Below are 13555 nucleotides of genomic sequence, written 5' to 3'. Positions count from 1 at the left end.
TCTTCCATGGCTTCGGACTCATGCTCCTCACATTGACTGGGAGTCTGACAGCATTATTAGTTGGGGTTCGAAATGTCAGTCCCGATGTCTTCCCTTACCACCTAAGGTCGTTGCGGTTGCATCAACTGATCTCTCTCCCATACCTACACCCTATTTGGATTTCGCTGACGTGTTCTCCAAACAGGGTGCTGAGGTTCTTCCACCCCATAGGCCGTATGACTGTGCCATAGACCTTATCCCAGGTTCGGTTCCACCTAAAGGCAGGGTTTACCCCCTGTCGATACCTGAGTCGGAGGCCATGTCGACCTATATAAGAGAGAGTTTAGAGAAGGGGTTCATTCGTAAGTCTGTCTCTCCCGCGGGAGCTGGGTTTTTCTTTGTTCGGAAGAAAGAGGGTGATTTGCGTCCCTGCATAGATTACAGGGGTCTCAACGCAATCACAATAAAGAACAAATACCCATTACCTTTAATTTCGGAGCTCTTTGACAGACTGAGAGGAGCTCAAGTTTTTACGAAGTTGGATCTGCGGGGTGCGTATAACTTGGTACGAATTCGAAAGGGTGACGAATGGAAGACCGCTTTTAACACCCGAGACGGTCACTATGAATACCTCGTCATGCCTTTTGGGTTATGTAATGCACCCGCAGTATTTCAGGACTTCGTAAACGATGTGTTCAGGGATTTACTGTTATCCTCAGTAGTGGTGTATCTGGACGACATCCTGATTTTTTCTCCTGATCTGGAGACTCATCGTCAGGATGTCGTTCGTGTCCTTTCCCGTTTAAGGGAGCACTCATTGTTTGCTAAACTCGAGAAATGTGTATTCGAGCAGTCCTCATTGCCTTTTTTGGGTTACATTATCTCACAAGAGGGTCTGGCTATGGATCCTGCGAAGCTCTCTGCTGTCCTGCAATGGTCCGAACCTCATTCCTTGAAGGCGGTGCAACGCTTCTTAGGATTCATAAATTATTACAGGCAGTTCATACCCCATTTTTCTACTTTGGTGACCCCTTTGGTGGCCTTGACTAAGAAAGGTGCTAATCCCAAAGCCTGGTCTACTGAGACATCTCAGGCTTTTGAGGCAGTAAAAAGACACTTTTCAACTGCTCCCGTTCTTCAAAGACCCGATGAGAATAAGCCCTTCCTCTTAGAGGTTGATGCCTCTTCAGTGGGTGCTGGTGCGGTCTTGTATCAAAAGAACGGTGCAGGTAGAAAAAGGCCGTGTTTCTTCTTTGCTAAAACCTTTTCACCGGCAGAGAGAAACTATACCATTGGGGATAGGGAACTGCTCGCCTTGAGATTAGCCTTGGAGGAGTGGCGTCACTTGCTGGAAGGAGCGAAACATCCTTTCCAGGTCTATACAGACCATAAGAATCTGACGTACTTACAAACCGCTCAGCGTCTGAATCCTCGCCAAGCCCGCTGGTCCTTGTTTTTCTCCCGCTTTCACTTCTCCATCAACTATCTGTCTGGGAGTAAGAATAACAAGGCAGACGCCCTGTCTCGCTCTATGCTTTCTACCCAGGAAGAGATTGACGAACCTCGTCTTATCCTTCCCTCCAGGGTTTTTCATACGCTCTCCCCTGTGACGTTAGACCAAATCCCACCGGGCAAGACCTTTGTTCCGCCTGATCGACAGAATGATATACTGTCATGGGCCCACACCTCAAAGGTGGGTGGGCATTTTGGTATTAGGCGGACACGAGAGTTACTGGAGAGGTGGTATTGGTGGCCACACTTAGCCAGCCACGTCAAGAGATATGTCGGTTCCTGCTACTCGTGTGCTCGCAACCGTCCATTACGGCAGAGACCGGCTGGGCTCTTGCATCCTTTACCAGTGCCAGATAGACCATGGGAGGTGGTAGGCATGGACTTTGTGGGTGATCTTCCATGTTCACAGGGACATAGATTTGTGTGGGTCATTACGGACCATTTCTCCCGGATGGTTCATCTCGTACCGTTATCGAGAATCCCATCTTCCAGGGTACTAGCCAAACTATTCCTCAAGCATGTCTTTAGGCTTCACGGGATGCCAGATCGTATCATTTGTGATAGAGGCCCGCAATTTACTTCCCGTTTCTGGCGAGATCTTTGTAGCCTTCTGCAAATTGAGTTGAATCTCTCTTCGGCATACCATCCGGAGACTAATGGTTTGGTTGAACGTACCAATCAATCTATGATTATATACCTTCGACACTTTGTTGCTGAGAACCACGATAACTGGTCCTCCCTCCTACCCTGGGCAGAATTTGCCCTTAACAATTCGCTGGCTGAGGCCACTGGGCAGACACCGTTCGTACTCAATAATGGGCAACACCCTAGGGTACCAGTACCGTTTCCCGCTGCTGCACCTCCTCCTCTTGTGGCTGACTGGGCAACTAATGCCAGAGAGGTTTGGGATCGGACTCAAGAGTCGATCCAAGCAGCTAAGGACCGTATGAAGACGGTGTCCGATCGGTTTCGTCGCCCGGCTCCTGTCTTTTCTCCAGGGGACTTTGTGTGGCTCTCTGCAAAACACGTGAGACTTAGAGTGAGCTCTGTCAAATTTGCTCCTCGCTTCCTGGGTCCTTATGAGGTTCTTCGACAGGTAAATCCTGTAGTCTATCAATTGAAGTTACCTGTCCATCTTAGGATTCATGACAAATTCCATGTCTCACTGCTAAAGCCGGCTATTTTACCTCACGCTCGTGAAGTGCACTCTCCTGCCTCTGATTCCTCTCGCTCTAGCTATGAGGTACGAGCCATAGTTGGTTCTAAGATGGTTAGAGGGCGCAGGTTCTTCTTGATAGATTGGGAGGGCTATGGCCCGGAACATCGCTCTTGGGAGCCTGAGGAGGCTGTCCATGCTCCCGACTTAGTTGCCGATTACCTGCGTCGCCGGGAGGGGGGCCCTTGAGGGGGAGGTACTGTTACGGTTGCTGCGAGCACTGGAGACTATGTCCAGATTTCTTGCTACTGCAGATGTGCGAGCGCTGGAGACTAAGTCCAGATTTCTTGCTACTGCACATGTGCGAGCGCTGGAGACTAAGTCCAGATTTCTTGCTACTGCACATGTGCGAGCGCCGGAGACTAAGTCCAATCTTGGAGCCATTGCACATGTGCGGGTGACATCATCGCTGACACGAGGTCACATGTCTCTGACACCTTCTATGCCGATTGGTCGCTGGTCATGTGCTTGTCACGTCTTGCTCGGTGATAGGCCAGCATGACGTCACTCCTGTCGTTCTGGCAGCGGATTGGCTCTGGTGTCCTCCATCTTGGATGAGGCACAGAGTCTATATAAGACCCTGACACACGCCGCATGGTGCTCAGTCCTCTTGGTTCATGCATATGAGTAGACGCTCTGTGCGCGTTCCTCTAGGCATCCCTCTGTCTATGCTAGGTGAGCGCTACCGGCAGGGTAGCGTTCTTATACCTTACAGCTTCGGCTGCTGTCCGTATCCTTTTCTCTTAGGGGAGCGGACATAGGCAGGTGCCTGAGGCACATGGTCTGGCTGGGCCTTGTGATTCTACTCATAGGTGGACGTTGCCGCTAGGGTAACGTTCCTTATACTGCGTCTGGCAGTTGTTCGTATCCTCGCACACTAGGGGAGCGAACAGATGTAGGAGCTTTGTGCGGCTTACGCTGCTGTTCGTCTCTTTTGCACCACTAGAAGAGCGGACCTAGGCAGGTGCCATATCTAGTGGTTCGTGTCCTCGCACACTAGTGGAGCGAACGCAGGTAGGAGCTTTGTGCGGCTTACGCTGCTGTTCGTCTCTTTTGCACCACTAGAAGAGCGGACCTAGGTAGGTGCCATTTCGCACACATTGCCTTTGTCTCTGTGATTATTAACAGAGATCATTCCACACACCCTCCAAGTAAGGGAGGAATTGCTTTACTTACTTATTATATCCTTCTGTGAGTTAACAGAGGTATTGCACTCTGCCATAGTCTGCAGCAAAGTCTTTGCACGGTGGACCCTGACTGTCTGATACTCCTTTCAGTTATTATCAGACAGCCCCCCGTAACACGGAGTCCGCCAAAATGGGAGCGGCTAACCACAGGCACGAAAAAAGGTCTGGCTCATAAAGCTCCCAACTGTGTGCGTTATCTTGGCTGTCTATCATTATACTAGGTACCCTATGCAGTTTTTTTTATTATACAAATAATTAAAAAAAAAACGACTTGGGGTTCCCCCAATTTTGATACCCAGCCAAGATAAAGCAGGCAGCTGGGGGCTGGTATTGTCAGGCTAGGGGGCCTATGGTTATTGGGCCTTCCCAGATTAAAAATAGCAGCCTGCAGCCACACCAGAATAGATGTGCAAGTCCTTGCACTTACCTGGCTTATCCCGATTGCCCTGGTGTGGTGTAAACCAGGGAAATATAAGAGGTTAATGAGAGCTGTGATTACTCGGTATGTATACCTGTCCTGCTCCCCATTTTTCTTCCTTTTGCAGCCCCTCCCCCTTACTACCACCATTTTATAGCACTAGAATTTGAGTCTCCATAGTCCTATATGAGGTTTTGGGTCCGAGCTCAAGTTCGGGTCAAGTCCAGTCCTGAATGGTATTTTTTTTTTTTTTAAAAAGTCTGTCTGGCCCCGCCAATCCCGAACATCTGTGGGTTCACCCATCTCTAATAAACACGTTTGGTTTCACAATCCTTCTTCAATTTGGTGGAGAGGTTATGCCCTTCATTCTGCACTCGGGCTCCGGTGATGGCTGCTGGACCTCCATTGATTCTAACGATATAGAATTAATGTTTTCTTTACGCTGCCCGTAAACAGTTGCCGTTACCCGGAAGATTTAAGGTGCACAGCCTATTGGGGGATTTACATTTAGTACAATGTTTCCTTACTCGTTTCTTCGCAGGGAAGATTTCTTGAGAATAACATACTAGATACATCGAAAATCTCACGTTGGCCAGAAATAATCAGGAGTCGTCAGATCAGCACTTTCCTCATAGTTAGGTGTCAGTGAATATAACACTTTATGAACACAATATATTTTTACATGAAACTTATATCACACACGACGAAAATAGAATCAAGTGTAAAAGTTGCAAGAATTTACAAGAGATGGAACATAAGTGATTTACAGAGCAGAGCTCGCTCCATAAAACCCAGAATATATCCTGTAAATCTAGCGGCATAATACCGAGGACGCAGGACCGGATCCAGGAGGAGACTGGAAAATTCAGTGTCTGTGCCCTGTGCCCCCAGTGTCAGTGTTATTATCCTGTACCCCCAGTGTCAGTGTCATTATCCTGTGCCCCCAGTGTCAGTGTTATTATCCTGTACCCCCAGTGTCAGTGTCATTATCCTGTACCCCCAGTGTCAGTATCCTGTACCCCCAGTGTCAGTGTCATTATCCTGTACCCCAGTGTCATTATCCTGTGCCCCCAGTGTCAGTGTTATTATCCTGTACCCCCAGTGTCATTATCCTGTACCCCCAGTGTCAGTGTTATTATCCTGTACCCCCAGTGTCATTATCCTGTACCCCCAGTGTCAGTGTTATTATCCTGTACCCCCAGTGTCATTATCCTGTACCCCAGTGTCAGTGTTATTATCCTGTACCCCCAGTGTCATTATCCTGTACCCCCAGTGTCAGTGTTATTATCCTGTACCCCCAGTGTCATTATCCTGTACCCCCAGTGTCAGTGTTATTATCCTGTACCCCCAGTGTCATTATCCTGTATCCCCAGTGTCAGTGTTATTATCCTGTACCCCCAGTGTCATTATCCTGTACCCCCAGTGTCAGTGTTATTATCCTGTACCCCCAGTGTCATTATCCTGTACCCCAGTGTCAGTGTTATTATCCTGTACCCCCAGTGTCATTATCCTGTACCCCCAGTGTCAGTGTTATTATCCTGTACCCCCAGTGTCATTATCCTGTACCCCCAGTGTCAGTGTTATTATCCTGTACCCCCAGTGTCATTATCCTGTACCCCCAGTGTCAGTGTTATTATCCTGTACCCCCAGTGTCATTATCCTGTATCCCCCAGTGTCAGTGTCATTATCCTGTATCCCCAGTGTCATTATCCTGTACCCCAGTGTCAGTGTCATTATCCTGTACCCCCAGTGTCATTATCCTGTATCCCCCAGTGTCAGTGTCATTATCCTGTACCCCCAGTGTCATTATCCTGTATCCCCCAGTGTCAGTGTCATTATCCTGTACCCCCAGTGTCATTATCCTGTACCCCAGTGTCAGTGTCATTATCCTGTACCCCCAGTGTCATTATCCTGTATCCCCCAGTGTCAGTGTCATTATCCTGTACCCCCAGTGTCATTATCCTGTATCCCCAGTGTCATTATCCTGTATCCCCCAGTGTCAGTGTCATTATCCTGTATCCCCAGTGTCATTATCCTGTACCCTAGTGTCAGTGTCATTATCCTGTACCCCCAGTGTTATTATCCTATACACCCAGTGTCAGTATCCTGTACCCCCAGTGTCATTATCCTGTACCCCCAGTGTCATTATCCTGTACCCCCAGTGTCATTATCCTGTACCCCCAGTGTCATTATCCTGTACCACCAGTGTTAGTGTTATTATGCTATACACCCAGTGTCATTATCCTGTACCCCCAGTGTCAGTGTCATTATCCTGTACCCCCAGTGTCAGTGTTATTATCCTATACCCCCGGCGTCATTATCCTGTACCCCCAGTGTCATTATCCTGTACCACCAGTGTCATTATCCTGTACCCCAGTGTCAGTGTTATTATCCTGTACCCCCAGTGTCAGTGTTATTATCCTATACCCCCGGCGTCATTATCCTGTACCCCCAGTGTCATTATCCTGTACCCCAGTGTCAGTGTTATTATCCTGTACCCCCAGTGTCATTATCCTGTACCCCCAGTGTCATTATCCTGTACCCCCAGTGTCAGTGTTATTATCCTGTACCCCCAGTGTCATTATCCTGTACCCCCAGTGTCAGTGTTATTATCCTGTACCCCCAGTGTCATTATCCTGTATCCCCAAGTGTCAGTGTCATTATCCTGTATCCCCAGTGTCATTATCCTGTACCCCAGTGTCAGTGTCATTATCCTGTACCCCCAGTGTCATTATCCTGTATCCCCCAGTGTCAGTGTCATTATCCTGTACCCCCAGTGTCATTATCCTGTATCCCCAGTGTCATTATCCTGTATCCCCCAGTGTCAGTGTCATTATCCTGTACCCCCAGTGTCATTATCCTGTACCCCCAGTGTCATTATCCTGTACCCCCAGTGTCATTATCCTGTACCCCCAGTGTCATTATCCTGTACCCCCAGTGTCATTATCCTGTACACCCAGTGTCATTATCCTGTACCCCCAGTGCCAGTGTCATTATCCTGTACCCCCAGTGTCATTATCCTGTACCCCTAGTGTCAGTGTCATTATGCTGTACCCCAAGTAACAAGTTTTACTTTCATATAGACCGCATTTCATCAGGTTCCATAATCCTAAAATCAAAGGAGGGCTCCTTTAGAAGTTACGGTACTTTAAAGGGAACCTGTCAGCAGAAATTTCGCCCAAAACCTAAAAGCTTCCCCCTCTGCAGCTCCTGGGCTGCATTCTAGAAAGGTCCCTGTTATTATTGTGCCCCATGTGAGACCAAAATAAAGACTTTATAAAGTGGTACCTTTCTGTATTCAGATACTGTAAATGTGACACGGGGGCGGGCTTTCTGGCGTCCGTTATTCTGCCTCCTGGTCCTGTATGCCGCCCCCCATCGCTCCTTTCCATAGCTGATGCACCGCCCACTGCTCCAGCCATCCCCGCGCATGCCCAGTGCCAGTCTCACGGGACTGAGCAGTGTGACCGCTGGTGACGTGTGCGCAGGCAAGTGATTATGGGCGGGGCTGTGATTGTTATCAGCAAGTACCCGCCCATAATCTCGTGAGCGCGCAAACCTCACCAGCGGTCACACTGTGCTCTGGGTAGATGCTAGACTGTATGGGCTGCTTCCAGGGATGACGTCGCTTTTGTCACGTGATAGTATTTTGAACACGCCCCTATCACGTGACAAAAGGGACGTCATCCCTGGAAGCAGCCCATACAGTCTAGCATCTACCCTGAGCACAGTGTGACCGCTGGTGAGGTTTGCGCGCTCAAGAGATTATGGGCGGGTACTTGCTGATAACAATCACAGCCCCGCCCATACTCACTTGCCTGCGCACACGTCACCAGCGGTCACACTGCTCAGTCCCGTGAGACTGGCACTGGGCATGCGCGGGGATGGCTGGAGCAGTGGGCGGTGCATCAGCTATGGAAAGGAGCGATGGGTGGCGGCATACAGGACCAGGAGGCAGAATAACGGACGCCAGAAAGCCCGCCCCCGTGACAGATTTACAGTATCTGAATACAAAAAGGTACCACTTTATAAAGTCTTTATTTTGGTCTCACATGGGGCACAATAATAACAGGGACCTTTCTACAATGCAGCCCAGGAGCTGCAGAGGGGGAAGCTTTTAGGTTTTGGGTGAAATTTCTGCTGACAGGTTCCCTTTAAGGAGCATAATTCACACAGAGAGATCAGGTTAGCATTACAGTTGTCAATGACCTAATATTCTCTAATCACAATTCTGTATGTGTCAATGTCCAGGATCATCATCACTGTAATTAATTTCCATTAACTATATACTGTATGTACAGATTGGAAAAAAGGAAAATGACTGCCCTGATTGCCTATATAAAAGTGGCTTCATCTTATACCTGCCAGTCCCTCTTCCATATCGGCTTCCTCCAAACTGGGGTCACAGTGATACTCCTCCAACGAGTTAATAGTACATTGTCCTACTATGGGCTTCCGTCCAAACTGCCGATTATCAATGACCTTCACAATAATGGGAGGACAGTAGAGATCTTCTTTGGGCAGCCGCTGAACAACAAGAAAAGATGATGTTAATTGACATTTCAACTTTAGGAAGAATATTGTAAACACGTCTTCTGCAACATAACATTACCTTCTAGATTTAAAGAATGACAAACTGTGACCCAAAAGTGTGCTTAGAGCGATTGTCACTTCCTTTCCAACAGTCGTCTTGGCAGCTCATACAAAATAGATCTCTAAAAAGACCAGGAGTGAGCAGAAAACTGCTCCAAGAGTAGAAAGAGCCGAGGAGAAAGTTCCTCCAAGAGTAGAAAGAGCCGAGGAGAAAGCTCCTCCAAGAGTAGAAAGAGCAGAGGAGAAAGCTCCTCTAAGAGTAGAAAGAGCAGAGGAGAAAGCTCCTCTAAGAGTAGAAAGAGCAGAGGAGAAAGCTCCTCCAAGAGTAGAAAGAGCAGAGGAGAAAGCTCCTCCAAGAGTAGAAAAAGCAGAGGAGAAAGCTCCTCTAAGAGTAGAAAGAGCAGAGGAGAAAGCTCCTCCAAGAGTAGAAAGAGCCGAGGAGAAAGCTCCTCCAAGAGTAGAAAGAGCCGAGGAGAAAGCTCCTTCAAGAGTAGAAAGAGCAGAGGAGAAAGCTCCTCCAAGAGTAGAAAGAGCAGAGGAGAAAGCTCCTCCAAGAGTAAAAATGGCAGAGGAGAAAGCTCCTCCAAGAGTAGAAAGAGCAGAGGAGAAAGCTCCTCCAAGAGTAGAAAGAGCAGAGGAGAAAGCTCCTCCAAGAGTAGAAAAAGCAGAGGAGAAAGCTCCTCTAAGAGTAGAAAGAGCAGAGGAGAAAGCTCCTCCAAGAGTAGAAAGAGCAGAGGAGAAAGCTCCTCCAAGAGTAAAAATGGCAGAGGAGAAAGCTCCTCCAAGAGTAGAAAGAGCAGAGGAGAAAGCTCCTCCAAGAGTAGAAAGAGCAGAGGAGAAAGCTCCTCCAAGAGTAGAAAGAGCAGAGGAGAAAGCTCCTCCCAAAGTAGAAAAAGCAGAGGAGAAAGCTCCTCCAAGAGTAAAAATGGCAGAGGAGAAAGCTCCTCCAAGAGTAGAAAGAGCAGAGGAGAAAGCTCCTCCCAGGGTAGAAAGACCCCAGGAGAAAGCTCCTCCCAAAGTAGAAAGAGCAGAGGCGAAAGCTCCTCCCAAAGTAAAAAGAGTAGAGAAGAAAGCTCCTCCCAGAGTAGAACGAGCAGAGGAGAAAGTTCCTCACAGGGTAGAAAGAGCCCAGGAGAAAGCGCCTCCAAGAACAGAAAGAGCAGAAGAGAAAACTCTTTCAATAGTATAAAGAGTAGAGAAGAAAGCTTCTCCCAGACTAGAAAGAGCAGAGGAGAAAATTCTTCCCAGAGTAGAAAGAGCAGAGGAGAAATCTCCTCCCAGGGTAGAAAGAGCAGAGGAAGCTCCTCCCAAAGTAGAAAGAGCACAGGAGAAAGCTTCTCCTAGAATAGAAAGAGCGAAGGAGAAAGCTCCTCCTAAGTAGATAGAGCAGAAGAGAACACTCTTTCAATAGTATATAGAGCAGAGGAGAAAACCCCACCCAAAGTAGAAAGAGCAGAGGAGAAAACCCCTCCAAGAGTAGAAATAGCAGAAGGGAAATCCCCTCCAAGAGTAGAAAGAGCAGAGGAGAAAGCTCCTCGAAGAGTAGAAACAGCACAGGAGAAAGCTCCTCCAAGAGAAGAAAGAGCAGAGGAGAAAAAACAGAGGCGAAAGCTTCTCCCATGGTAGAAAGAGCGGTAGAGAAAACTCCTTCAAGAGTAGAAAGAGCAGAGGAGAAAGCTCCTCCAAGAGTAGAAAGAGCAGAGGAGAAAGCTCCTCCAAGAGTAGAAAGAGCAGAGGAGAAAGCTCCTCCAAGAGTAGAAAGAGCAGAGGACAAATCTCCTTCAAGAGTAGAAAGAGCAGAGGAGAAAGCTCCTCCCAGAGGAGAAAGAACAAAATAAAAAGCTCCTTCCTGGGTAGAAAGAGCAGAGGAGAAAGCTCTTCCCAGAGTAGAAAGAGTCAAGGAGAAGCTTATCCTAAAGTAAAAAAGAGCAGAGGAGAAAGCTCCTTTGAGAGTACAAAGTGCAGAGGATAAAACTCTTCTTAAAGGAAAAGGGGCAGAGGAAGGAAGCTCTTTCCAGAGTAGAAGGAGCAGAGAAGAAAATTCATCCAAGATTGTAGGGGCAGAGGAGAAAGTTCCTCCCATAGTAGAGGGGGCAGAGTTGGTAGCACTTCCTAGAGTAGAGGGGGTAGAGTTGGGAGCACTTCTCAAAATAGATGGGGAGAAGAGAAAGCTTCTCCTAGAGTGGAGGGAACCGTGAATAAAGCTTCTCATGGAGTAGAGGGGGACAAAAAAAGATAGCTCCTCCCAGATTAGGGCTGCACAGGAGAAAACTGCTCCCATAGCTGACGAGAAAGCTCATCTCAGAGTAGAGAGGTCAGAATAGAAAGCTTTTCCCAGAATAGAGTGAGCAGAGGACAAAGCTCTTCCACAGTACAGAGTGCAGAGGAGAAAGATCTTTTCAGAATAGAGGAGGGAGTGGAGAAAGCTCCTCTCAAATTGGAAGGGGCAGTGGAAAAGGATCCTTTTAAACCAGAGTGACAGGAGGAGAAAACTCTTCGTAAAGTAGAAGAAGCAGAGGAGAAAGCTACTCCCAAGTGGAAGGGCAGAGGAGAAAGCTACTCCCAAATTAGAAGGGCAGAAGAGAAAGCTCCTTCAAGAGTAGAGGGAACAAAGGAAAAAGATCATGCCAAAGTAGAGGGGAAAGAGAATAAAGCTCCTTCTAGAGTAGAGGAAAAAGGTGCTGAGGAGAAACATCCTCCAGGATTAAAGAGGGCAGAGGACATAAGTTCTCTAAGAGTAGAGGGGACAGAGAAGAAAGGTCATCCCAAAGTAGAGAGGGCAGGAAAAAAATCTTTCCTGAGTAGAGCGTAGAAAGGTTAAAGTTCCTTCCAGTGTAGAGGGAGCAGAGGAGAAAGTTCCTGAAAGAGAACAGAGGTTAAAGGAGAAAGTTCTTCCTTGAGAAGAGGGCCAGAGGAGAAAGCTGCTCCCAATGAAGAAGAGCAGAGGAGAAAGCTTCTCCAAGAGTAGAAGGGGCAAAGGAAAAAGCTTCTCTCAGAGAGGAGGAAGCTGAGGAGAAACCGCCTCCAAGGTTACAGGGGGCAAAGCAAAAAAGTTCCCTGAGAGTAGAGGGGTCGTCCCAAAGTAGTTCGGGCAGGAAAAAAAAATCTTTCCAGAGTAGAGGGTAGATAGGTTAAAGCTCTTTCCAGTGTAGAGGGAGTAGAGGAGAAAGTTCCTCCAAGAGTAGAGAGGTTAAAGGTGAAAGCTCTTACTAGAATAGAGAGGCAGAGGAGAACGTTACTCAAAAAGTAGAAGGGCAGAGGAGAAAGCTTCTCCAAGAGTAGAATGGCAGAGGAGAAAGTTACTCAAAAAGTAGAAGGGCAGAGGAGAAAGCTTCTCCAGGAGTAGAAGGGTAAAAGGAAAAAACTCTTCCCAAAGTTGAGGCAACTGTGGAGAAACCTCCTCCCAGATTAGAAGGGGCAGAGGAACAAGGTTGTCCCAAAGTAGAGAGGGCAGAAATTTTTTTTTTCCTGAGTAGAGCGTAGAAAGTTAAAAGTTCCTTATTGTGTAGAGGGAGCAGAGGAGAAAGTTCCTCCAAGAGTGCAGAGGTTAAAGGAGAATGCTCTTCCTAGAATAGAGGGGCAGAGGAGAAAGCTACTCAAAAATTAGGAGGGCAGAGACGAAAGCTTCTCCAAGAGTAGAAGGGCAGATGAAAAAACTTCTCCCAAAGTTTAAGGGCAGAGTAGAAAGCTTCTCCCCAAATAGAAGGGCAGAGGAAAAAGCTTCTCCAAGAGTAGAAGGGGCAAAGGAAAAAGCTTCTCTCAGAATAGAGGAAGCTGAGGAGAAACCGCCTCCAAGATTACAGGGGGCAAAGCAAAAAAGTTCCCTAAGAGTAGAGGGGTCATCCCAAAGTAGTTCGGGCCGGAAAAAAAATCTTTCCAATGTAGAGGGTAGATAGGTTAAAGCTCTTTCCAGTGTAGAGGGAGTAGAGGAGAAAGTTCCACCAAGAGTAGAGAGGTTAAAGGTGAAAGCTCTTACTAGAATAGAGAGGCAGAGGAGAAAGTTTCTCTAAAAGTAGAAGGGCAGAGGAGAAAGCTTCTCCAAGAGTAGAAAGGCAGAGGAGAAAGTTCCTCCCAAAGAAGATGGGCAGAGGAGAAAGCTTCTTCAAGAGTAGAAGGGTAAAAGGAAAAAACTGTTCCCAAAGTTGAGGCAACTGTGGAGAAACCTCCGCCCAGATTAGAAGGGGCAGAGGAAAAAGGTTGTCCCAAAGTAGAGAGGGCAGAATTTTTTTTTTCCTGAGTAGAGCGTAGAAAGGTTAAAGTTCCTTATTGTGTAGAGGGAGCAGAGGAGAAAGTTCCTCCAAGAGTGCAGAGGTTAAAGGAGAATGCTCTTCCTAGAATAGAGAGGCAGAGGAGAAAGCTACTCAAAAATTAGGAGGGCAGAGGCGAAAGCTTCTCCAAGAGTAGAAGGGCAGATGAAAAAACTTCTCCCAAAGTTTAAGGGCAGAGTAGAAAGCTTCTCCCCAAATAGAAGGGCAGAGGAAAAAGCTTCTACAAGAGTGGAGGAAGTAGAGGAGGAATCTCCTCAAAGAGTAGAAGAGACAGAGGAAAATGCTCTTCGAAAAGTAGAAGGGGCAGAGGAGAAAGCATCTCCCAGAGTACAGGAGAGCTTCTCATAGTGCAGAGAAGAACTTACTTCCAGAGTAGAGGAGG

General features: G+C 47.6%; 1 protein-coding gene across 7 annotated transcripts in view; it reads right to left on the bottom strand.

The window, feature by feature from the left end:
- DYSF (dysferlin) overlaps positions 1 to 13555 on the bottom strand; it is a 423810-nt gene that overhangs the window by 97637 nt on the left and 312618 nt on the right. For all 7 annotated transcript variants that reach the window (XM_075346129.1, XM_075346154.1, XM_075346146.1 and 4 more), the window contains one exon: positions 8674 to 8839. In XM_075346129.1, coding sequence (XP_075202244.1) covers positions 8674 to 8839 — 166 coding nt within the window. The remainder of the gene's footprint in view (positions 1 to 8673; positions 8840 to 13555) is intronic.

This window comes from Anomaloglossus baeobatrachus, chromosome 1 (assembly GCF_048569485.1).
Source record: "Anomaloglossus baeobatrachus isolate aAnoBae1 chromosome 1, aAnoBae1.hap1, whole genome shotgun sequence".
Taxonomy (NCBI): Eukaryota; Metazoa; Chordata; class Amphibia; order Anura; family Aromobatidae; genus Anomaloglossus; species Anomaloglossus baeobatrachus.
This window is presented reverse-complemented; position numbering and strand designations above follow the sequence as displayed.